This window comes from Petromyzon marinus, chromosome 26 (genome assembly GCF_048934315.1).
Source record: "Petromyzon marinus isolate PM22_M1 ecotype Great Lakes invasive population chromosome 26, UKy_Petmar_22M1.pri1.0, whole genome shotgun sequence".
Lineage (NCBI taxonomy): Eukaryota > Metazoa > Chordata > Hyperoartia > Petromyzontiformes > Petromyzontidae > Petromyzon > Petromyzon marinus.
Window position 1 is genome coordinate 5,249,804 of NC_133692.1, and position 26,441 is coordinate 5,276,244.

At 48.9% G+C, this 26,441-nt stretch overlaps 2 protein-coding genes across 5 annotated transcripts; one reads left to right on the forward strand and one right to left on the reverse strand.

Annotated features, from left to right (window-relative positions):
* The first annotated feature begins 76 nt into the window (after positions 1-76).
* LOC116946211 (DCN1-like protein 3) lies at positions 77-8,675 on the forward strand. 4 transcript variants are annotated; one of them, XM_032961199.2, is made up of 5 exons: positions 77-285; positions 2,741-3,104; positions 4,271-4,488; positions 5,920-6,074; positions 6,368-8,675. In XM_032961199.2, the coding sequence occupies exons 2-5, from the start codon at positions 2,838-2,840 to the stop codon at positions 6,766-6,768; spliced, it is 1,041 nt and encodes a 346-aa protein (XP_032817090.1). In that variant the 5' UTR covers positions 77-285; positions 2,741-2,837; the 3' UTR covers positions 6,769-8,675. The 4 variants fall into 4 exon arrangements, with proteins under 4 accessions (XP_032817090.1, XP_032817093.1, XP_032817092.1 ...); XM_032961202.2 differs by lacking the exon at positions 77-285 and adding an exon at positions 322-390; XM_032961201.2 differs by lacking the exon at positions 77-285 and adding an exon at positions 475-762.
* LOC116946074 (alpha-1,6-mannosylglycoprotein 6-beta-N-acetylglucosaminyltransferase B-like) lies at positions 8,470-25,783 on the reverse strand. Its single transcript, XM_076069832.1, has 11 exons — positions 25,239-25,783; positions 24,717-24,887; positions 23,523-23,692; positions 16,302-16,433; positions 15,663-15,796; positions 14,272-14,396; positions 12,553-12,699; positions 11,520-11,666; positions 10,816-11,050; positions 10,293-10,515; positions 8,470-9,892 (listed from the first exon to the last, which is right to left on the reverse strand). The coding sequence occupies exons 1-11, from the start codon at positions 25,644-25,646 to the stop codon at positions 9,700-9,702; spliced, it is 2,085 nt and encodes a 694-aa protein (XP_075925947.1). The 5' UTR covers positions 25,647-25,783; the 3' UTR covers positions 8,470-9,699.
* Between the last annotated feature and the right edge of the window lie 658 nt (positions 25,784-26,441).

Sequence of the window (26,441 nt, forward strand, 5' to 3'; positions counted from 1 at the left end):
GGGTGGGGGGTGGAGGGGGTGGGGGGTGGAGGGGGTGGGAGGTGGGGGTCGCGAGCTCACCACCCCGATATCCGGTGACGTCACGCCGCCCTGGCCGACGACGTCAGAGGGGGACCGCGGCTCTCCGCCCCGGGGTTGTTGGTGAGGCCGCCGCCTCCTCCTCGTCGCGACCCCCCTCCCCGCCCGTCCGCTTTCTACCTCCTCACCGTGCCGCCGCGTCTCCCGCACTCTTCGTCGTCTCCCGCCCGCCCCGTCGTCCCGCGTGTGGATCGGGTCGTGGCACAGGTGAGGGATCCGCGGCGAAACCGCCCCCCCCCCACTCACCCACCCCATCCTCGCCGACCCTCGGGGGTGGTGGCTGGGCCGAGCCGGGTTCCCCTACCGGAAAAGGTGCGCCTAACGCGGCAGAGCCCGCTAGCACGACGGCGTGTTCCGCGTCCCGACTAGGCCGCGTTCGCCGGCGTTCTTCGGCGGCTCTGCGCTGGGGTTCGCCTCGCGTTGAGCGGCGTACGGAGAGACTGCCGGGTGCCAGGGCTTGTGAATCGCGGGCCCGTGGATGGGTGGTTTGAGCCCGGCTGAGCCGAGCCGGCTACCCCTACTACCGACACGCGCTGGCGACAAAGCGCTTTGTGTGCCCTGGAGCCTCTTGTGCTGAACAATAGGGGGGCAACCCGACGGCGCGTGGACGGTCACTTCGCCGTGCGCGCTGTTGTGTGTGGCCGGGTATGACCTCGGGAGATTCGCATGGAGCGATAGGCAAAGGTAAAGCTTTCCAACAGCGTTACGCAGCCGACGAACATTTTTTTTTTAAAAAAAAGCTGCTTGTTTGGCCGGATAGAGTGGGGTAAACAGGCGCGGCGCGGACTAGGGGAGAGGGGTGAGCTGATGTGGCATGAGAGAGGATATGGAGGTGAGACGACTTGCCGATGACTGGTACCAGCGGTGTGAAGATCGATCTCAGCGGGACGCTGCCGAGAGGCTATAGCCCTCAACAACGGAGGAGCGACGCTCGCAACAACGAGCGGAGCGCCAGGCGGCAAAAGTGTAGCGAATTGGCACAGTGGGCAGCACAGATGGTGCGTCTGTAATCTCGGCCGGTCATCCCATACAACCTGGGTCTACCCCGTGACCTGCCAGCGAGCCTTCGACACTTCATGTGGCTCTAAAGTGCACCTAGCCTGGCACGAGCTTTGTGGTGATGCCCACGCCACTTTGTGGCGAATGGCGGCTGTTCTGGTTGTCTGTTACCGGTCCGCGTGAGTTTTATTGTGTCGTCTTTGTGTACTTGTTTACACGGCTGTGTGAATTTGTGTTGTCTTTTTACGTGTTGCTGTGTCAATTTGTCGTCTGTTTTTTGTCTTTTGTATGTACGAGTGTCTTTGTTTTTCTGTCTGCATGCGTGTGTACGTCTTTTGTGTGGTTATCTATGAACGTGTGTCTTTTGTACGTACAAGTGCCTTTGTCTTATATGTTTGCGTCTTAAGTTGTTTTCTGTGTGCGTGTAAATTGTATTTTTGTATGTTTGAGTGTCTCGTCGTATACATTACTGCATGTGTATTGTATCCGAGTGTGAATGTTGTTTGGGTGAACGTGTCTTTTGTATGTGTATTGGTGTGGCGTTATGGCTGCAAGTGTGCGGGGGGTTGTCTTTGTATCCGGTCTATTGTGTACATTTGAAGTCATGTGGGTGTGTATTAGAATACATAGGTGTTGTATTAACATAGGCGTCTCGCGGCTGTAACTGGAGCTCGCTCACAATATCTGCCCTGTCTGGCTTTCATGGGGCAGCTTTGACCGTATGCAGATGGGTGGAGAGCTGTTGGCACACTGCGCTGTGATCTTAGCTTCCCCAGGTTCGAGTCGCGAGCTTATGTTGGCATCACTACGCCGGTGGTATTAAAATATGTTCTGGGTTTGCCCGAGTTCCACTCGGCCATAAATACGAACCTGGTGTGGTGTGTCCATTTATTTTCAGGGGGGGGGGAGACAAAAAGGTGGCCGAGTGTAGTTGTCACAACACCACCACCACCTCGTGAGCCGTGGCCAATTTATTAGATGCTCGCTTGCGGCGCTTGACTCAAAAGTTAAAATGGATTGAGCTGGGATCTGTGCAAGTGTGTTTATCCAACTCTGTCTCGGCGCTCATTAATCTGTGAAGTTCACTCAGGGGAGAGCAAAGCTGGCAACGTGGCACCCTCGCCAACATTGTATAGAGCACACAAACGTACACTACGTTTAATTGCTTCCAATGCGGTAAACATTGCACGTACAGTATATGTATGTACGATTGCATTGCATAATGTTAAACAGGTTATTTTAGTTTTGATGCCTTTATTGCTTGTGGGTATTTACAGTTGCGCTGTATAGCTCGGATGTGTGTTGGGGTTGTGCTGTGTGCTATTCGTCATGACGTCTTGACGTTTCTCTCCACGTGCCCGGGACCTTGACGCTTTGTAAGCTGCCACCAGCGGAGTCAAACGTCAGACATGCTGGGAGCTTGAAGATGCTACCATCACACGGAACTAAATGTCCGATATACTGCGCTACAACCAGAAAACGCAACGGAGAGCTATATAATTTTTTTTTGTGTTAGATGGCAAATACCTAGGTCTGTTTTGTATCGGAATCGCTCCCCTTCGTTAAGATGCATTGTTTTTTACCACTCTTTTAGAGGCAGGATGTGTCCACACCACCCATTGGCGAGTACCCCCTCTCATTGTTCTGCTGCGCGCGATTTCAGGAAACCGATGCCGCACGGAAAACCTTAAGCGGCGCCAGCCCGACAGCTCGGGACGGAGGGAGGTGGAGGAGGTGGAGGAGGACGGGGAGAGAGCGGCATGGGGCAGTGCGTGGAGCGGTGCAGGCGGGACTCCCGTAATTCGCCACAGACGAGAGCCAAAAATGGCAAGGGCGTTGGTGGTGGCGCGGTGTCGGGAGGCAAGCTGGCGTCTCAGGGTGGTGGCGCTGCCAGCCCGGCAGAACGAGCGCCGTGCCCCGACAGAGCCGTGGGCACGGCGCCCTCGCGTGGAGTTCCGTCATGTAAAGATCCCGGAGAATATCCGACAGCGGACACCAAAGATGGAGCAGAAAGCGTGGGGATTAAGGTATCACAATTGTTAGCAGTGAAGAAATAATGTTAACATATAGCCATTTTATCAATCCACTACTGGATGATGGCTTGCCCACGCCTGTGTGGGTTGTGATAGTTATTTGACGACACTTCACACTGTTCAATACGGGTTGGAAGCCCTGCAACCCTGTGTGCATCGTGGTTGAATGGGTTGAGCATATTCAATATTTTGTCATTTCCTTCATCATGGATAGCCTAATTGAGTCTACATACTCCTTTTTGAGGATCTAATGGGGTGAGGCAAATTCCATTTTTAATATTTTACATGCGAACGCAATCTAAAGTGTCCTGAAAAAAATCCACACAGCACGGATGTATCACAAACCCATTTCCTAAATTGCCATCTGGTAACCTTGCACCCGAGCAGGTGGAAGTGAGAGCACTTGATGAAATTTGCATGATCCACAAACCCTGCCTCCAGACAGCCCCTCTTGTGTCTTTTCCAAACACAAAGATCCCCTGTGTAGCCTTGAACAGACTGCTGGAGCAAGTGTTGTATGTTGAACTTCTTTCGCACCGTACATAGCCAACTGTGCTCATCGGAGGTGTGGGAAGTAAGCACCTACTGATGCCTGCATGGCGCAAGAGGAAGGGGTGGTGAGGCCAACACCACATGTAGTCGTCTACTACCACACCTTGTGCCATGCTAGGTGCATTGTATGCCAAGTGAAAGCATAGACCAAGTTGTTATGACAAAACAACCCATATTTCCTCAAAGTGTCAAATGTTAATACAGTGGTGTGTTGTGCTCACATCTACCACAGTGGCAAATGGAGGCTCTACCCTTGTGCGAGGTGTTCTTACATTTTACGACTAAAACATGGCAGGAAAAATATTTACAGATGCATACAGAGCCTCGAGTGACCATCATGTCGAAACGGGTTGTTATATGTATAGTCAACACGGAATCAGAGCTATGAAGCCCTTTTTCTACAGATGTCCAGTAGGAGCAGGCTTTGCAGAAAAATCAATCAATTTGACTGTACTTTTTTTGCTTCCGCATCTATCCTCCCTACCCCTTTAAAGTATTTTACTTCAGGCATGTGCCAACAGGACCAGCGATAAAAGCCCACCCCCACCGCATGATATTGGCCTTCATAAACACCCAAATTCATTGCACATTCACTTGGGTTCGCACAGGTGGAGTCGGGCGTTCTCATCTCCGCGCTGGAGGAGCAGGAGTACTCGGAGCAACGCATCGCCGAGATGTTCCTGCGCTACCGCGACGCCCGGGAGGACGCCGTGCTCGCCGATGGCATGGAGCGGTTCCTTGCCGATCTCCACGTGGAGCCCGCAGACTTCGTAGTGCTGGCGCTCGCGTGGAAGTTCCAGGCCGCCACTATGTGCCGCTTCTCCAGGTGCCGGCGCTGCTCAGCCATTGCCCTCCAGGCACTTGCAGTGACCTTTAAAGCTATGATTCTCTAGAGCAGTGGTTCTTAACCTGGGGTGCATGCACCCACGGGGGGTGCGAGATGCCCTTTCTGGGGGTGCGAGACATGCCAAATTTTTTTAGAAGGTAAATCATCGAAACACATTAAGCACAGGGCACGTAGGTACGACTACTTTATTTTATCAAACCGATGTATTGACGTAACATTTTTTACTATTGCAGGCTGCAGTAAAAGGTTAAGAACCACTGCTCTAGAGCTAGTTCTTTGATTGTATCTTGACTTAAAGCTTTCGTGACTGCAGGAATGCATATTCTTTGGGTCTTTCAGTCAACTCACGTAGCTAGGTTCAAAGAAAATAACAAAACACTACGACGTTTTGATCGCAACACAAGCGGTCGTCATCAGGAAAAGGGGGGTTAGCTTCTAAAGGCAACTGTTTATAAAGGTTTGAAATGGGCGTAGCCCAAATGTCAGCAGCCAATGAGAATGTAAGTGGTGGGCAGCGACTGCGGCGGTGGTGGGTTTTCCACCAATCAGCATGTTACATTAACATGCTAATTTTTACCTGGCAGCCCTTTGATTGGTGGGAAACCCACCACCGCCGCAGTTGCTGCCCATCACTTACATTAACATTGGCTGCTGACATTTGGGCTACGCCCACTTCAAACCTTTATAAACAGTTGTCTTTAGAAGCTAACCCCCCTTTTCCTGAAGACGACCGCTTGTGTTGCGATCGAAACGTCATGGTTTTTTTGTTATTTTCTCATTTTCTTTGAACCTATGTGACTTCTTCGATTGTGTTTGCTGACACGCCAGATAATGTTTATTGCAGGGGTCGGCAACCTGCGGCTCCCGAGCCGCACGAGGCTTTTTAATGACTGCTTCATGACATTATTTATTAAGCACCATCTCGTATTCACGTACATTGCGGCTCTTGAAATATCGATTTTTTTTCTTCACGGAATTTTAAAAAAAACGACTCTTGTTATTTTGGTTGTCGATTCCTGGATTCGCCTGTCTGCGGGGCCAAGTGACATTTTGTGACTGGTTCGAACGTTAAATCACGCAGCGTCGTGGGGGTTATTTCACCGTACTGCACCATACTGGTAGGTGCAGATTTGAGAAGGGGTGGGGATGGGCATGACTGGTTAAGATTCGCTTGCCCACTGGTGTTAGCTATGGACGGAAATTGAACTAGTGTCACTGGGTTTGGAGCACGATGCGCGAACCGCTGCACCACTACTCCACTGCACTTTTGTATTTGTCATTGCATAATAGACCAAAGGTACAGATTAAATTAGTAACACAGTGCAGTGGTCTTGAAAATGAGGTGCGCCTGTTCTCTTGTGTTCTCTCTAATCATCCTGCCCCCCCCCCCTCCCCCACCTCGGATCCCAGGGAGGAGTTTGTGGGAGGTTGCCGAGCACTGCGTGCCGACAACACCAAAGCCATACAGACTCGCTTTCCCGAGCTCATGTCCGAGGTGCAGACGGAGGAGAACTTCAAGGAGCTCTACCGCTTCACCTTCAACTTTGGCTTGGATGCCGAGGAGGGTAATGACTGCACAACGCGAAATTTGAAACTTTGCAGTTGGGCAGTGCCGCGTCCTCCCGTGTCAGAATGGTCCTGGCAGGTGATGGCACAGAACTTCTGCTGAAGTCACTTTATTAGAACTCTGTATCCGCACTTAGAACGCACCTCTGAATGTACAACCTAAAGCACCACATTCGAGGGCTATACAGCACAATCCCAAAGACGTATGCATTTGTATCCCATTGGCTTGGTTTGTGCATGCCATGCAAGTGCAGTGGCTAACGAGCTTTTCTGCATGGTTGATGCGTTCCAGGACAGCGCGCGCTGCCATGTGAGATGGCGATCGCGCTGTGGCGGCTGGTGTTCTCCCAGGATCCACCTCACATCCTGAGCCGCTGGCTCGAGTTTCTGTTGGAGAACCCAGCAGGCATTCGTGGAGTGTCGCGCGACACGTGGAACATGTTCCTCAACCTGGCGCAGACCGTCGGCTCAGACCTGAGCTCCTACAGCGAGGACGAGGCGTGGCCCAGCCTCTTCGACGCCTTTGTCGAGTGGGAGCTGGAGAGGAGGCGGCGGGGAGAGAGCGGTGGCGGGACCTTGCCCGGCGGGCTTGACGATGGGGGTGGCGATGACGAAGGCGATGACGAAAAGCGGGAGGATTGTGTCGTGGGCGGGAAAGCCGACCCCTCAGGCATTGGCCTGCAGCAGGGATGAGCTGCATCAGGGAAGGTCTGTTATTCCATTGGTTGTCCTCGATTGCGGAAATTACACGCGGAGGAGGGGAAGTTAAAAACTACCATCCCTTTACACAAACGTGGCGCTGTCGCACAGGTTACACTACACACGGTGGGTTTTCAGTAGCGACGGTACCATCGGGGCATGGCGTAAGCCGCCCCTTCGGCACCGCCGGGTTCCCCCGTGTGTCCTTGCACTGCCCATGTGGCCACGATGTCCGAATTCCCGGGTAGACGCCCTTCACCGCAGAAGCGCAGACGTGTCTCGTCCCTGTGCTCACAAACGCAGTTCCACCACTTGGTGCTAAGTGATCAATTTGGACAAAGGCATGAGGATAATACAAACGAAATTGTCCTTTGTAATTCTTTAAGGAGACGTCCGGCTTGCAATGGCAGCCGCAGACCGCATGTCTGTATAAGTAACAAACATTCTGCGAAGAACTGTTTGATTTTGATTTTTACTGCGTAGCGAGACGATATTGCATCGTTGTTCATCTTTCTTGAAACCTCAAAATACCAAAAGTGGCCATCGGGAACTAAAAGTGCTCGCCGAAAAGGAATCTGTCCACAAATCACTTGCGTTTGATGGAATTTGAACGCAGTAAAGTGACATGCAGTTGATTGCAATTTCCCCTTTCCTTTTAAAAAAAAAACACACTTGGCTTCTGGCATTCTTGCCGAGGCCACGCACTAGAGTGGGGGACATTTTTACCCACAGGTGATTCTCTCTCACTGCAAATGTGAAGTTGCACATATGCCTTCGAAGGTATGCAGGTTGACAGCTTTTGTTTTTCGTAGCATAAATGTACATTGGCTGGATGTTGATAGTGCACATCGGAGGAGTGTTTGTGCTTCGCAGTTGGCGCATGGTGGCGAGTGTTAAGGGTTTTTGACCGTTTTTTTGCTGGATTTCGTTGTGCACGTCACGAGTGGTGATCTGGGCTTGCAGAGTGTGGCTGGGGCTGGGTGCCGAATCGGCCACACAGTTTACGATTTTTATGTACCAGGTGCGTTTCTAAACCTGAATGCACATGTTTTGTATGCGAGACTTTTGCTGTTGGTGGCGGCGGATGCTGCCGTGTTAAACTTGAACTTTGTATTGACGTTAAGCATTCTTTTTTTTGTGTGTGTCGCTTAACGTCGCTGTTGGCTTGAGTAGAATTCATGTCCAAAATTCAGTTCGAGAATTAAAACAAGAAAAACAAACCTTTGGTAAAAGTCCAGCCGCACTGTTCTTTCATAGGTTTTTGTATTTATATTTATTTTTTAATATATTTCACGTTGTTTGGAATTCTGGTTGACCTAACGAGTCCATTGTCTTTCTTGCCTCTGCAAAAAAATCATCAGCACATTTGTACTTTCCCTACTTGTAGCTCTGAGGCTTCCACAGAGGCAGGTTTGAGGTCAGGTTAAAATTCCTCATGCGACTTTGTTAAGCGATTTTTTTGTTGTTGTTGACAACGTTATAGTGGGGTCGGCAATGTCCTCAGTTGGTCTCCCTCTGACTTGATGTTCAGTGCTTCTCATGAACATCCGATTGCAGAATCAACAAACTTACTGCAAAAGTAATTGAGTACCACTCACAAATTTGCCCAGTTCTCTCCCAGATGCTGCTAGCTCCTCACTGACCCTGCCTTTGTCCAGCCTTTTCCCTCTTACTCTCCTTTTATTTTTTAAGCAATACTTTGTGTACTGTGGGCCCTTTCTTTTATTGCCTGTCCAGTGACCTCAGCGGTTCATGCCCAGTTGTGTTTTTTTGGCTTCTGTTCCATCGTGCGTCACGGACGAGATGGGGGCATGATATGAAGGGATTGCGCAGTTTTTTTGTACAGATGATATTTTGTTGCCAAGGAAGATCACTTTATACCATTAAATGTTTGTATTTTATATACCTGTTTCTCGTGTGAATTCTTTCATCGTTCCAAATGTGTTTTTGGTGGTATTTGCCACAGGGGTGCCCAGCTCCATGCTGAGACATTATTTTTCCACTTTGTCTTATTCACATTTTATCCCACGTGTGCTGCCATTTTCATGTCAGTGAGTCCATTCGAATCTCTGATGAGTGCATCGCACCAAATTAGAGGGCCGTTGGACCTATCTCTGAGATCAATTCGAGTGAATTCTGGTCCATGACGTAGGGGGGGCAGCACTTTCTCACCTGCCCTGCCATCGGGAATAGGCTTCATTGCACGACCATAAACACAGAAATTATTACAGCTGGAATGTAATAGTCAGTTGGTGACGACCTATCTCCGCCTGAGAACCCTTTTAAATCGCAGGTAGCTGTCTGGATGTGAAATCGTGATTTCAGTGGCGCCAGCTCCATTGCGGTGACCTCTTGCGACGAGTAAAGGGATTTTAACATCGTTGAACACGGTAAATCGCAGGGTTCATGTTCCAGACATGGTCTTAAGAAATCATTTGAGTCCGTAACGGTGGATATTGTTTTATTTAGGTTCTGTATTGCACAGAACCAACATTCAAATGCTTTTGTAAAAAAAAACAATGTCACTGCATAATGTTCGGGGTTCTGGTGTGCAGCTCTCCAATGTGTTTTTGGGTTGAACAGCAGGCGGTAAAACCCAAAAACACTTCGCGTATGTATGTTGAACTTCTTTCACACCGTACATAGCCAACCATGATAACCGCAGGTGCGGGGGAAGGCCAACAAACTAAAACACAAAAAGCAATTCTAAAGAAATGCGTTTTCAATCGAGATTAAAAGTGCATAGCTCCAGTGGCTTCCTGATATCGGAAGGAAGAGCGTTACGGACGGCCGCAGAAGCACATCTCTGCTACGTTACACCTGCACAGAATTGGCGGCACGGTTAAATACAGTGGGGGTTAAAATTGCAAGGGTTAAATCTTAGATTGTCGAGGCTCGGCCCGCTTCGTGCCGCCACGCGGGCTGTCACGAGCAGTCCCGGCACAGCGCTACCTGGCCCCGTCGGAAGTCACGGCAGGGGCACACCCGGGTCTCGCCGGCGCCGGCGCAGCTGAAGAGGAGCGTCTCCTCCTGGAGCAGGCAGTGGCTCCCGTTGTGGGTGAATGCGGGCACCAGGTGGCTCGCCCGCCTCTCCACCGCGCCGCACCGCAGGCCCAACCTGTGTGCACGCGCGTCGCAGTGGCATGCTGTTGCCGTCGCGAGTTGCCACGTGCTGAGCATCGCGGGTGGTGTAACGGTGAGAGCGCTGCGTTCGCAACGCAGAGGTCTGCCGGTTCCATTTGATCGCCCGCTGCGGCAGTTGAAGCAATCGGCAAGTTTTTATTGTTGAATAATTGGACGCAAGCGCCTTTTGGCGATCGGCAGGTATGGTGGGGTAAAGTGCAGGCAGCGCTCACCGCTTGCATGACGTCTAGCTTGGGGGAAGGGTAGGCCAAATACCCTCCAGAGAGCGCTCGCTGTATTGGAGGCCCTTCTGCCAGCAGTGGCGTAACCAAGCACTTGCAGGCCTGCATACCTTACTCTCCTTCAACAGGAAGTGTTTTGAGGCGGTCTCCCACCTGGCAAAGGCATCCTGCGTGTTGACAAGGGGGAAGAAGGACGGCTCGCAAACGAGGCCACGCGCCCAGCACGCGTCCTGGCACGAGACGCCGCCCTCCGACGCCACCGCTTGCATCGCGCTGCTGGGAGGCCATCTCTGTGGCCCCGGCGAGCAGAAGTCCTTCACGAACAAACGATGATAGCTGGACATGTCGCGGCTTGAGCCCCGGTGATTCAAACTAACTTATTCCATTAGGTAAATTTTAATGTAGCTGTGTGCGTCTGTGTGTTTTTTTTCTGTTTGTGCAGTCATTTGCGGCAAGCACTTTGTAAGTGAGCAGAGACCATCAACTCGCTCCACGAGAACCCCGTTTAATAACCACGGGAGGTTGAAACCTGGATTGGAAACCAGAGTTCAGAGATACAGAGCTTGTGCCATCTCAGTGTTTCTGACCTCTGACTTCCGTGCCACCTTCTTTGTGAGCAGGTGAGCTCACGAGCACGTGATTTAGTGGGCAGGTTAATGAGTGAGCGAGCGATCGCCCAAGTGAGCGAGTACGAGCGAGTGAGCAAGCAGTCCCACCTGGTGAGTGAGGTAAGCGTACACCCTCTCGAGCATCCCTTGGGCTGTGAACTCGTACGGGAGCAGCGGCTCCACGGCCGGCAACGATTTGATGGCGATCACAGCCGCCTCCACCTCCGACAGATTGCCCACGTCCACCGTCCACACGTGTGGCCTACCGATGAAGCGCTCCGCGTACGGGTGCTGCGACGTCACCTGCGCCAGCGTGCCCAGCACACCACATCAGGTATACGAGAAATAAAAACATTTCCGGTCAATCGGTGACCCGGAGAATATTCGACGAGGAGATGAACCCTGCAAACAGTCCACAGACCTACGCAGAACCCACAGGCTGTGAATAGACCTGCACAGAGACTCAGAATGACATGGGGAGAACCTATGGACTGGCATTGATTCTCGGACTCATAAACCAGTCATCATTTTTTCCACCTAACTCATCGAGGCCACAATGGCTCCACGAGGAACGATGCGACAGAGCGCAGTGGACTAGCTATCGAGTGTGCAGGCGGTGCAACCGCACCGGAACCCAACGGGGCTGGATTGGGCGCTCGCTGGTGGCTATTGCCCCGGGGCCAACAGCGACCACGCTACGCCACCGTACGGGAGAAGAAGTCTCGCCTCGCGACGATGGCTGCGCCGCAAGCCTCCGAGCCGCCTCACTCACGAGGCGAGACGTGGGCTTGCCCTTGAAGAAGGCGGTGCTGTGGGATGAGTGCGGCGGGTCGAAGCGCGGCATCAAGAAGACGCAACCGCTGGCGATGGCCTCCAGCGGCGCCGGACCCTCGTACGGGAAGCCCAGCCCCACAAACATCTGCGGCCATCATCGATCACACGGTGGGGGGGGGGATGAGGCGGGGGGGGGGGGTTATGAAGCCTAAGTTACATCGTTAAAGCGACTACATTTCTGGGAGGCTCAACCGGGGCACGTGCTGTACCTGGCAGCCCCCTTCTCTCCGTCAGCCCCGCCCACTATTGCATAGCCGTGCCCACTCAACCGCTAGAATTTCCTGACCTCATGCTCAACAATTGTGGGTCAAAGGGCAGGGCTACCTGAGCAGTGGGCGGGGCTGGCAGAGGAATTGGCAGGGCTACCTGATTAGCAGGTGGGGGTCTATGAGAAGTAGGTGGGGCCAATGTCAGAACAAGGAGGCCGCCACTCACTGATTTGGGTGGTGTATGCGGTTGAGTGGCTTTAGCTATCGAAAAGTGGACGCAGGTCTGCCTGATGTGACAGCTGCCAGCTCATCCTGACGTCACGCGATTTTGGACAATTTTTGACCCCCCCCCCCCCATCGTCACACGGCGTCACGAAAAGTCAGGCCCCCCCTCAAATATGACGTACAAAAGCTCTGCCCCCCCAAAAAATATAAAACATGCTTCAAATTGCTTTAAACTATTGTCATTGTAGTGCGTATTTAATATGCCGCTGCACTCTGATGTTGTAGGAGAAAAGATTTATTAAAAAGTCTATTTAATTAAGTAGAACGTGTTGTCTATATTTATTTAAAGTTGCGCATTTTGATATGACGTCACATTTCTCAACCCCCCCCCCCCCCTTGTCACACATCGTCACAAATGTCTGACCCCCCCCCCCCAGGTGCGTGACGTCATTTATGGATGGCCCCCTCCCAGAAGTTTGGTAACTTCAGATCCATACCCCCTGGCGACCTGCACCCGTGTGGTATTGCAACAAGTACCTTGGCCCTGCGGAGGAGGAGCTGGATGTCACGCTGGGAGAGGAGGCCATGGTTATGCACAAACTTCGGTAATGATGTCAGGCTCCCCCCCACCGTGCCGTGCACGGCCATGTGACGAGAGATCACCTTCAGATATTGCTCCTTTCCCTGTGCCAGAAAAGCACACGTGATCATCGTTATAACATGACGAGAACATTTGAGTCACGATGTAGCTGTCCGATGTGTTTGTGGACTTTACCGGCCAGGTGGCTCAGCGGTAGAGCGAGCGGCTCGCAATCACAAGGGTCGTGAGTTCAATTCCTCGTGGGGTGCTGATTCAAACCCATCATCCCTTCAGGGTACGTAAAATAGGTACCACTTTGTGTCCGATGGAGAGACTCGTCCCTGCCATAGGATGATGGAATTTCTACCACTGGCTCATAGCTTTAAGCTGCAGATGAGCACTGCCTCAATTCTCAGGATGTCTGACGTCCTCCACGTGCTGGGGGCTTTTTGAGTGGTGATGTGGCCAAGAGGGTAGCACGTTCACCACTTGTTACGGAGGTTAACGGTTTGAATCCAGTGGGCACCCTGGTAATTTAACACGTAGACGAATCATCAAATAATACATTATTTGAATGCATTCCTACAAAGGGCAGCGTACTTCAATAGGGATTACCGTTGGTAGGGCTATTTTAATAAACACAATAGACAGGAAGGACAAGTTCAAAGAGCTCGCATAATGCACATACATAATGTACGTTGACTCGGTAATCCCCCCCCCACCCATCATTGTGCAAGAGTGCAGAAGCGTGGTCACCACATCTACGCCTCTAGACAATGAACGAAACAGGTGGACTTCTCCACAAATCTGACTGTCGCCTGATGAAGCTAGTTGTAATTACTGGCGAAACGTCGTACTCAGATTGTAAATGTTGTGGCTTTGCTCTCCAACACACCGGTGTGCTGTTCTAGTGACGAATTGGCCACGTTCTGTTTACGTGACAACCCTTACTGGTTGGCTGTGTCGGGTGGTGGCGGGTTTTAATGACACATTTATATATTTACGCGATCTAACCCAAAATACCTCTATTGTGGACCCTGGTAAATATTACTGCCGATGTAACAACTATAATACTACTACTACTACACACCCTCTGCTTCAAAGTGGGCGTTAAAGATCCTGGGACATCATTTGCAAGATTAGGCCATTGTGTGCCGGTGTCACGGGTTAAAATTACCCGCAAACCACTCAATTGGGATTACAGTAAACGCAGCAGAAATAATCGCCCCCTCTTGGCAAACGAGACTATGCCGGTCTCTTGTGTTCACACCTGGTTACATGAAACAAACTTTATACTTTTTTTGTGAACACGTCGCGTGTAGGGATGGTGTCTGGTAATTCAGGATAATGACGAAGAAGCAGCCAAAGGAGAGAACACGACTGAAAAGACGTGAATGTAAATCTGTTTGCCCTGTGTGAGTCAATGGGTCCTATACGAGACTGTGAATCCCATACAAGACTGAGCGGATTTTGTTATTTACGTGTCCTATTACAATGCATAGGTCTGTGCCCATTGGTTGGACAGGACGCCTGAGTTCAAACCGCAGTGTAGACAAAAACACTTTTAATGGTACAAAGCACCTTAACGATGGAGCATATTTGAAACAATTTCCCTGCAGGAGGTCAGCCTGCGTCACTCGATGTTGTGACGCAACGTTTCGCCCCTACTCAACTACCTTCCACATCTCATCCTTCTTGCCGTACACCATCGCCATGTGGTCGTCCTTGGGGATCGTGACCTTTTTCTTCTCGCTGACCACTTCGCTCACGAAGCCCAGGAACGAGTTGTCCGGAGTGTGCGCTGCCGATCCACAAACATCGTCACCACCACCGTTATTTAACCTCCACCGCTGGGGATTTGTGCCCACCACCTTCGTCTCCCTGGTGCTGATGTTTACACGCCGCACCAGCTGCTTATTGTTCAGCTCAGTTGGCCTAGGTGAGGCACAGGATCGGTTGGGATATCACTCAGCACTGATGTTAGCTGTGGCCAGGAAACAACTTGATTTCCGGTTCGATAGTGCTGTGCGCTAACAGCTGCGCCACTATAGAACATTTGTTTAATGCAGAAAAGTGCATAAACCAAGCAGGACTGCATGTATTTACTGTATCGTAAATCCCCGTTTAACGTGCGGTCACACTACGCGTTTTCACTTTAACGCGTTTTTTCATTTATGGAACGTTTTTCACTTAACGCGCACCGCACCCGCTGTAACACGAGCCTACCGCGTGGCGGACTACTCGCTATACCGCGTGACTAGTGCGTCATGGACTACTCGCTATAAGGCAAGTCTAGCATGTGAAGGACGACTCGCTATAACGTGAGTCTAGCGCTTGACGGACTACTTGCTGTAACGCGTGGCTAGCACGTGACGGACTACTCACTATAACGTGAGTCTAGCGCATGACGGACTACCTGCTATAACGTGGACACGTCTGACCAATGTCGGATATGGGAACATCTATAGAAAATTAACACTCACACGTTAGACAAATAGATTACTGGGGAAAAAAAAAACTTAAACACAAGCAATTGTACAGTACTTCAAATATCGTAATATGATGGTCGTGTTCTGCCGAGTCTTAAGGCCCCAGTTAACACATCAACCCTTCTTGCACCTTGCTGGCTCTAAATCGGTGCTCGCGAACAGCAATTGCCCCAGACTACACAGGAGATATTTTGTCCTTGTTTAGATAATATTCGTGATGTGTTCCTGATTTTAGGATGAATCTGAAAAAAATCCGTAAATTTAGCCTAGACTCTAAATTTTTGGACGATCGGAAAAGCAAAAAAGTTTGTTTCGTATTAAACCCAAAAGTATGACCTCGTGGCAAATGACGTCACGTGTCTTGCATCACTCCTTGCTTTTCCCGAGAAAACTGGTGTCACGTGGCATCAGTTGACGTCACTTTTGTTCACACGAATGCATGTTGAATTATGGCAAAATTTAAACGCGACGAAAACCTGACTAAAAGATTTTGGGTCTTGTCCTTGAAAACACGAAATGGCAAAAAGTGTTGAACCAGAAACTCATGCCCGAATGAAGTGTGTCGAGCGAGGACGTACGGAACATGGTCATGTACTGCTGGGGCTGCAGGTTCCAGTGGCCCCATTCGGACTTGAAGCCGTTCTTGGTGGCGTAGGCCTCGTGGTTGAAAGCCGGCTCAGTGCCGAACGTGTCCACCACGCGGTAGCGACACCTGCACCGCCACAGATGGACAACACAGAGTGATTAATACATGTTTTGAGTTTGTATTAAGTATGCCTAATAATGATTCTTTTTTTTAATTATCCATTTATAAACAGTGTTTAAAATTATCCCCTTTGTCAAGCCCTTGCTGAACAAATACTTCCACCCATGACATGTCGGTCATAGGGGTTGTTTGACCATACTTCACTACAATGGTCAGTGCGGGTTGGTGAAGTCGTGGAGTAGCATCCAGGACCACTTCAGATATCGCTCGCCACTCACGATATGCGTGGCTGGGTGTCGAACTCGGGTTTTGCTGGGTTCATAGCAGTGTGTCCCTCCACTCCAATCAGCATTACTAGTGTTTGCGTTTATTAATTATTAGTTAGTGCTATCTGTGAAATTAAGAATTAATCAGTGCTGTTAGTGATATAAATTATTACGTAGTGTTATGAATTACTAATGAGCGCTATTAGTGTTAGTAATTACTGTTATTTCTACTGCATTTGACTCACGCGTACTCCCGGAACGACAAGCCCATGCTCTTGCTCATTTGCTCGATGCCCAAGTAGTCGGTGAAGATGAGGTCAAAGGGCAAAGCCTTCTCGATGGGGCAGGCACCGTTGCCTGGGGGCACGCCGAGCAACCTGGAGGGCACAGAATGGGTCCTAGTTTACTCAGGCTCTTTTTGGGGCTCAAGGAGATTATGATAAGGCTACCAAATTCATGGGGGGGCTCAACCTGGGCACGTGAGTGTGACTGACAGCTCCTCCCTCTGTCAGGCCGCCCGCTTTGCATAACGACACCCACTCAACCACGAGCCCCACCCATTCACCACGCATCGAGGGTGAATGTCCCTCTCATCGTCACTGATTCTGCGTCTGCCCATCCACTTGTCTGGAAGCCCTGCCTACCGCTCAGATAGCCACACCCACCGGAACCAGTAACTCCGCCCACTGCTCCGGTACCCCCACCTTCTGCTCAGGTAGCTCCGCCAACTTTAAAAACGAAAAAAATATTTTAGCAGGTAAGGCCCACTGAGCCATAACAGCTCTTTTTTTAGAGGCGTCCTGGTCAGTGAGTGCGGTAAGGTAAATGGCTGGGGAGACACTGGCTAGTGTCAGAGCCAGATTCACAGACTGAGGGGGGCGTGTTAGACACGTCCCCCTCAGTGAGGCAGATGTGACAGCTGCCTCCCCTGGTGCTTTTTCATTGCAGTTCCATGACGAGACCAGCGAGCCTAAATATCTCTATACAGGTACGTGAAATAAGTTACCTGGAGTATGGAAGGCGAGGACATGAAATGAAGGGGTCTACAAACATGGCATTGGTGACATACTGAGATAGTAACAGGCACGTCCTTATTGCCCGCGCTCCATCCAGTTACTGAGGGGTTGCGCAATCAGAGGGGAGGCTGAGCTCGTCGCTGCCTCACCTCGTCTCTTCTTGTATTTGCAGCGGAGCTCCGCAAATTTGGCGATTTTGACTATAAAATGATTGGAATCGTACAGAAATGACATTTGTAACACAGATCAGTGGAAAAATATTAATGTTTATTTAATTTTATTATTCTTTTTTTACTTTTCGTAACAGCTATTTTTATTGGAGTATGACAGGTGAGGCTCTGCCTTCCCTGACCGCACATCCCTGGTAGATACAATAGAGTCAGTAGTATCTACACGCCTACACACCCTACACGCAATAGAGTGATTAGTATCTACATACCTACACACCCTACATATAATAGAGTCAGTAGTATCTACACGCCTCCACACCCTACACACAATAGAGTCAGTAGTATTCACATGCCTACACACCCTACACACAATAGAGTCAGTAGTATCTACATGCCTACACACCCTACACACAATAGAGTGATTAGTATCTACATACCTACACACCCTACACACAATAGAGTCAGTAGTATCTACATGCCTACACACCCTATATACAATAGAGTCAGTAGTATTCACATGCCTACACACCCTACACACAATAGAGTCTGTAGTATCTACATGCCTACACACCATAAACACAATAGAGTCAGTAGTATCTACATGACTACACACAATAGAGTCAGTAGTATCTACATACCTACACACCCTACACACAATAGAGTCAGTAGTATCTACATACCTACACACCCTACACACAATAGTTAGTAGTATCTACATGTCTACACACCGTACACACAATAGAGTCAGTAGTATCTACATACCTACACACCCCACACACAATACAGTCAGTAGTATCTACATGCCTACACACCTTACATACAATAGAGTCAGTAGTATCTACATGCCTACACACCCTACACACAATAGTCAGTAGTATCTACATGCCTACACACGCTACACACAATAGAGTCAGTAGTATCTACATGCCTACACACCCTACACACAATAGAGTCAGTAGTATCTACATGCCTACACACCCTACACACAATAGAGTCAGTAGTATTCACATGCCTACACACCCTACACACAATAGAGTCAGTAGTATCTACATGCCTACACACCCTACACACAATACAGTCAGTAGTATCTACACACCCTACACACAATAGAGTCAGTAGTATCTACATGTCTACACACCGTACACACAATAGAGTCAGTAGTATCTACATACCTACACACCCTACACACAATAGAGTCAGTAGTATCTACATGACTACACACAATAGAGTCAGTAGTATCTACATACCTACACACCCTACACACAATAGAGTCAGTAGTATCTACATACCTACACACCCTACACACAATAGTTAGTAGTATCTACATGTCTACACACCGTACACACAATAGAGTCAGTAGTATCTACATACCTACACACCCCACACACAATACAGTCAGTAGTATCTACATGCCTACACACCTTACATACAATAGAGTCAGTAGTATCTACATGCCTACACACCCTACACACAATAGTCAGTAGTATCTACATGCCTACACACGCTACACACAATAGAGTCAGTAGTATCTACATGCCTACACACCCTACACACAATAGAGTCAGTAGTATCTACATGCCTACACACCCTACACACAATAGAGTCAGTAGTATTCACATGCCTACACACCCTACACACAATAGAGTCAGTAGTATCTACATGCCTACACACCCTACACACAATACAGTCAGTAGTATCTACACACCCTACACACAATAGAGTCAGTAGTATCTACATGTCTACACACCGTACACACAATAGAGTCAGTAGTATCTACATACCTACACACCCTACACACAATAGAGTCAGTAGTATCTACATACCTACACACCCTACACACAATAGAGTCAGTAGTATCTACATGTCTACACACCGTACACACAATAGAGTCAGTAGTATCTACATACCTACACACCGTACACACAATAGAGTCAGTAGTATCTACACACCTACACACCGTACACACAATAGAGTCAGTAGTATCTACATACCTACACACCGTACACACAATAGAGTCAGTAGTATCTACACACCTACACACCGTACACACAATAGACGAGACCAGCGAGCCTAAATATCTCTATACACGTACGTGAAATAAGTTACCTGGAGTATGGAAGGCGAGGACATGAAATGAAGGGGTCTACAAACATGGCATTGGTGACATACAGAGATAGTAACAGGCACGCGCTTATTGCCCGCGCTCCATCCAGTTACTGAGGGGTTGCGCAATCAGAGGGGAGGCTGAGCTCGTCGCTGCCTCACCTCGTCTCTTCTTGTATTTGCAGCGGAGCTCCGCAAATTTGGCGATTTTGACTATAAAAATGATTGGAATCGTACAGAAATGACATTTGTAACACAGATCAGTGGAAAAATATTAAAGTTTATTTAATTTTATTATTCTTTTTTTTTACTTTTCGTAACAGCTATTTTTATTGGAGTATGACAGGTGAGGCTCTGCCTCCCCTGACCGCACATCCCTGGTAGATACAATAGAGTCAGTAGTATCTACACGCCTACACACCCTACACACAATAGAGTGATTAGTATCTACATACCTACACACCCTACATATAATAGAGTCAGTAGTATCGACATGCCTCCACACCCTACACACAATAGAGTCAGTAGTATCTACATGCCTACACACCCTATATACAATAGAGTCAGTAGTATCTACATGCCTACACACCCTACACACAATAGAGTCAGTAGTATCTACATTCCTACACACCCTACACACAATAGAGTGATTAGTATCTACATACCTACACCCCTACATATAGTAGAGTCAGTAGTATCTACACACCTACACACCCTACACACAATAGAGTCAGTAGTATCTACATGCCTACACACCCTATATACAATAGAGTCAGTAGTATTCACATGCGTACACACCCTACACACAATAGAGTCTGTAGTATCTACATGCCTACACACCCTACACACGATAGAGTCAGTAGTATCTACATGACTACACACAATAGAGTCAGTAGTATCTACATACCTACACACCCTACACACAATAGAGTCAGTAGTATCTACATACCTACACACCCTACACACAATAGTTAGTAGTATCTACATGTCTACACACCGTACACACAATAGAGTCAGTAGTATCTACATACCTACACACCCCACACACAATACAGTCAGTAGTATCTACATGCCTACACACCCTACACACAATAGAGTCAGTAGTATCTATATGCCTACACACCCTACACACAATAGTCAGTAGTATCTACATGCCTACACACGCTACACACAATAGTCAGTAGTATCTACATGCCTACACACCCTACACACAATAGAGTCAGTAGTATCTACATGCCTACACACCCTACACACAATACAGTCAGTAGTATCTACACACCTACACACCCTACACACAACAGAGTCAGTAGTATCTACATGTCTACACACCGTACACACAATAGAGTCAGTAGTATCTACATACCTACACACCCTACACACAATAGAGTCAGTAGTATCTACATACCTACACACCCTACACACAATAGAGTCAGTAGTATCTACATGTCTACACACCGTACACACAATAGAGTCAGTAGTATCTACATACCTAAACACCGTACACACAATAGAGTCAGTAGTATCTACACACCTACACACCGTACACACAATAGAGTCAGTAGTATCTACATAACTACACACCGTACACACAATAGAGTCAGTAGTATCTACACACCTACACACCGTACACACAATAGAGTCAGTAGTATCTACACGACTACACACCCTACACACAATAGAGTCAGTAGTATCTACACGACTACACACCCTACACACAATAGAGTGAGTAGTATCTACATGCCTACACACCCTACACACAATAGAGTCAGTAGTATCTACATGACTACACACCCTACACACAATAGAGTCAGTAGTATCTACATGCCTACACACCCTACACACAATAGAGTCAGTAGTATCTACACACCTACACACCGTACACACAATAGAGTCAGTAGTATCTACATACCTACACACCCTACACACAATAGAGTCAGTAGTATCTACATGCCTACACACCCTACACACAATAGAGTCAGTAGTATCTACATACCTACACACCCTACACACAATAGAGTCAGTAGTATCTACACATCTACACACCCTACACACTAGAGTCAGTAGTATCTACATGTCTACACACCCTACACACAATAGAGTCAGTAGTATCTACACACCTACACACCCTACACACAATAGAGTCAGTAGCATCTACATACCTACACGCCTACACACCCTACACACAATAGAGTCAGTAGTATCTGCACACCTACACACCCTACACACAATAGAGTCAGTAGTATCTACATACCTACACACCCTACACACACTACACACAATAGAGTCAGTAGTATCTACATGCCTACACACCCTACACACAATAGTTAGTAGTATCTGCACACCTACACACCCTACACACAATACAGTCAGTAGTATCTACATGACTACACACCCTACACACAATAGAGTCAGTAGTATCTACATACCTACAGACCCTACACACAATAGAGTCAGTAGTATCTGCACACCTACACACCCTACACACAATAGAGTCAGTAGTATCTACACACCTACACACCCTACACACAATAGAGTCAGTAGTATCTACATGCCTACACACCCTACACACAATAGAGTCAGTAGTATCTACATGCCTACACACCCTACACACAATAGAGTCAGTACTATTTACACACCCTACACACAATAGTCAGTAGTATCTACATACCTATACACCCTACATACAATAGAGTCAGTACTATCTACACACCTACACACCCTACACACAATAGTCAGTAGTATCTACATGCCTACACACCCTACACACAATAGAGTCAGTACTATCTACACACCTACACACCCTACACACAATAGTCAGTAGTATCTACATGCCTACACACCCTACACACAATAGTTAGTAGTATCTACATGCCTACACACCCTACACACAATAGAGTCAGTAGTATCTACATGACTACACACAATAGAGTCAGTAGTATCTACACGCCTACACACCCTACACACAATAGAGTCAGTAGTATCTACACGCCTACACACCCTACACACAATAGAGTCAGTAGTATCTGCACACATGGTGGGAGGACATCAGTGGGGACGACGAGCGAGGCAGGCCGCCGAAATTCTGGCTTCGCGCCTCGCGTTGTTGAAAGCCCTCGTTGTTAACTATTAAATAAAGGTCTCACCCAGTGCCGGATTCTCCCAGTAGCTAAAGTAGCTACATGTGATGCTACGGGCCCCGCACTTTCAAGGGCCCCGCGCTAAATGCTTTCCAGCTATCAATTCGGTTCAGTGATTCTGCACTTGCTCTATTACTGTAGTACTATACTGCCTTCAACTTTTATGAACGACTTGGTATTTAAGGTAGGCGATTTGTCGTATTATTTGGCCGCATAGCAAATGAAAAAATACAATTACTTTACTATGCAAGTAAAAAAATTGTGTTTTCATATTTACGTGTGTTTTTTTTTTCATTTAGGGCCCCGTTATGGCATATGCTACAGGCCCCGCACTAGCGTAATCCGCCACTGGTCTCACCTCCCCCCTTTCTACACCTCGTCGGAGGTCCTTTACACAACAACTCGCACAGTGTCAGCGCCTTGGCCAAGGAAAATGGGATCGATGAAAACTATCTGGCTTTGACTAGTTGAACACACGTAACAGGCTTTTACGACCGATATTATTCATATTAAAGGTTTTTGGGTTAGGTCGCGTGAGTATAAATGCGTCGTAATCCTCCACCACCCGACACAGCCAATTAGTAAGGGCTTTGTCACGTGAACAAAACGCCGATTAGTTACTACTTCAGCACACCGGTGTGTTGGAGAGAAAAATCTACAACATTTACAATTTGAGTACGACGTTTCGCTGGTTTTGACCACCCGAATGTGAAATTGTAGTTGTCGCTCTGCATCTACACCAGCCGTACGAAAGAAGAGGAACAGCAAGCGATGTACACCAACTGGTCCTGGCTTCTCCTAAGTCAACTCGGGAAAAATGTGGTCAGACGTGGGATGCTCGCCACACAGGGCTTACCTCCCAATGGGCGGCCTCGGAGGGGTTATTTGGGGGGGCCGAATTGAAGAGGGGATAGGGCCCCATTTAAATCCTTGCTTGGGGGTTCCATGCCAAACGTGCGCGCTGCGCAACCATTGTTTTTTTGCCCCCCCCCCCCTTCTGCGTCCGCGAGGGAGACAGGGTGAGAGGCCCCGGCGGTCACCTGTGCAGGTCGGGCAGCGTGGCGGTGATCGAGAGCGAGTGGCCGAGGGCGTGCAGGGCGGCCAGCGCGTCGGCCCACTGCACCAGCTCCCCGAGGGGACCGCCCTGACCCGTGCCCGAGTTGAACCACCGCCCGCTGTCCCCCGTCAGCAGGCCCAGGTGCACGAGGATCTGTTGAGGGGCGATCGATGGTGGGGGGGGGGGGGGGGGGGGAGATCAGAACGGCCTCCGAAACGTTTGTCAAGAAAGGTGGGTAAGATTGCGTGTTTATGAATCATGGTCCCCAATTGCCCAAGCGTAGCGAGTCCAAGCATAGCGAGTCAACCGATACTTGGGCATTTATCAGAGCTAGCCTCTTGGTGAGCATTCGTCCTTCTTCAGAGGATAAGTGTGATCTGGCACAGTGATGGAGCCCAAAGTAAATGTTGGCTTTACTCAGATTGTAAATGTTGTGACTTAGCTCTACAACACACCGGTGTGCTATACTAGGAACGAATCGGCATGCTCTGTTTACGTGACAAACCTTACTAATTGGCTGTGTCGGGTGGTGGCGGGTTTAACGACACATTTATATATTTACGCAATCTAACCCAAAAAAAACCTGTATTATGGTGCCCAAAGTGCAACCATAATGCACCACGGGTAACGATCAGTGCGTAAAAGCTAAAACAGCCACTACACGGGGATGGGTCCACACCTGCCGTACTGCATTCTCCTTTCACGCCCACGTGAAAGGAGATCGACAACGCACGTGTTTAATGTGCCGTTGTTCTTCCCCCGCAACCTCCGATTAGCACGGTTGGCTACGTACGGTGCGAAAGAAATCCAGCGCACACACACGCGCACACACGCACGCGTACGGTCCGCCAACGCTCGCGGGAGCGACCACCGCTCAGCAGCTGGGAAGGAATGCCTCTCTCTCTCTCCCCAAGCACTCCGCCATCTCCCACCGTCTTATGATCTCCTAACAATCCGTCCAGCTCCTGCACACGAGCTGATGCTCTTGGGGAGGGGGGTGGTCCTCTCGAGTTGAGCTTCCCCTCCTTTGGCTGCCAGTCAGTCGTTAGTCTCAACCACCGGCCCGCTACCCCACAACTGGGGACGATGCCTCTCTCGGGCTGCTTGGGCACCCCGCAAAACCTCGGCTACTTTTTCCCGCGCCTCGCGTGGCTTGAAGCGGAGCGGGCGCGCGTGCCTTCATGCGGGCACGCGAAGTCCCGTTCGTCCGAGCCGCGAGCTCGTGCGCCGCAGTCGACCACGTCCGCTCCGCCTGCTGCAGCCGCCGCTCCATGAAGCGCACCGCGTCCATGGCTCTGTACCGCTCCGTGAGCGCGAGCAGCGAACTCACGCTGCGTCGCATCGCCGCCTGCCGACGCCAACGACGCGAGGCAAAGCGTCCGCACGCACACGGTCAGCCTTGGGATGAGGACGACGAGGATGGAACAAAGAGGAGACAGGTGGGTGAGTGGGTGAGTGGATGGACAGAGAGCGGGGGCAGATGGACAGGAGATCGATAAAGACATTATCTTAAAACCGGAGAAGAGTATAAGCATGCATCTCTTTGACAGGGAACGTCGTTTTTACATTTCCTGTATTTAAAAAAAAATTCCCCAAATATATTCCGTTTATTTTCTAAATATTGTATTCTGAAGTCATAGTTTAAGCTCGTGCGATGTAGCTTCATCTGTGACGGCTACGATTTAGGGCGCCGCATCTAGCAGTGGATTGACCCTGACTGATGTTCGCAACCATGCCGATGGATGGACGAGAGCAGGTTGGAGCCCCTTTGGAAAGCTGAACTTCTCTGTTGAACTTCTTTCGCCCCAGACGTAGCCAAACGCGGTAATCGGAGGTGCAGTGGTGGTGAGAGCTGAGACAGAACCTCTGTGCCACTCGCTGGCGTGGGGAGAATCCCAGTTGTGTTGGGTCCTGGTTGACGACGAGGAGGGCAGAAGTGCTCCACCTGGCCCAGGTAGGAGATGATGGAGCACGTGGAGCCGTTCACTCCGTAGTGTGAGTAGCACGGATCTCTGGTCCACGTGTTCTGCAGGTACTGGTGGGCAATAACGACGACGATGATGATGGTACACATCGTGATGGTAATGACACACATCATCAACAACATTTAGCGTCACTTGGTAATACCATACAATATATAAACATGTTGTTATCATCAGCAATTCATCATCATCACCACCACCTATTCACATCATGGCATTCCGTGTCATAGCCTTAATCGTTAATTTTTCGTCAATTTTGCCATCGTCACAATAGTCACGATCATAAAATGTTTCACCTAACATCACGCGTTTGTTGATAACACTGCCCGAAACAGAAATGATGATTGTTCTTTTGTGCACCACTGCTAACGCAGCATCATATTTAAAATATCAATATATTTAATCATAGCATTTACTATCATAATTATTATCATCAAGTCATCCCCATTAGCATGATCAAAACCATAACTTCTTACCACCATAAGCATCCAATAAAGTTGTTTTTATCCAGCTATAATCATCATTATCATCGTCGTCATCATGTTGAGGATCATAACCATCGTTATTCCTCGTTATCATCATTATCATCATGACAGTAATCACCACGAGACCTGTAATCATCGTTGCCTTGACGATATTAATATTCATTTACTATCTTGATTTGAAGCTTTCGTGACTGCAGGAATCCATACTAATTGGTTCTTTCGGTAAAGTCATGTAGGTATTTTATTTTATTTATACCTACGTGACGTTTACCGAAAGAACCAGAGTATAGGCATCTACTGCACTAGTTTTTAAAGCCTTGCATCGGCTGGCACCACCATATATTCACGAGTCAATTCATCCGTACGTGCCCTCAAGGTCGTTAAGATCTGCAGACTCCGTCCTTCTGTGCGTTCCTCGATCCCGGCTACGTTCCT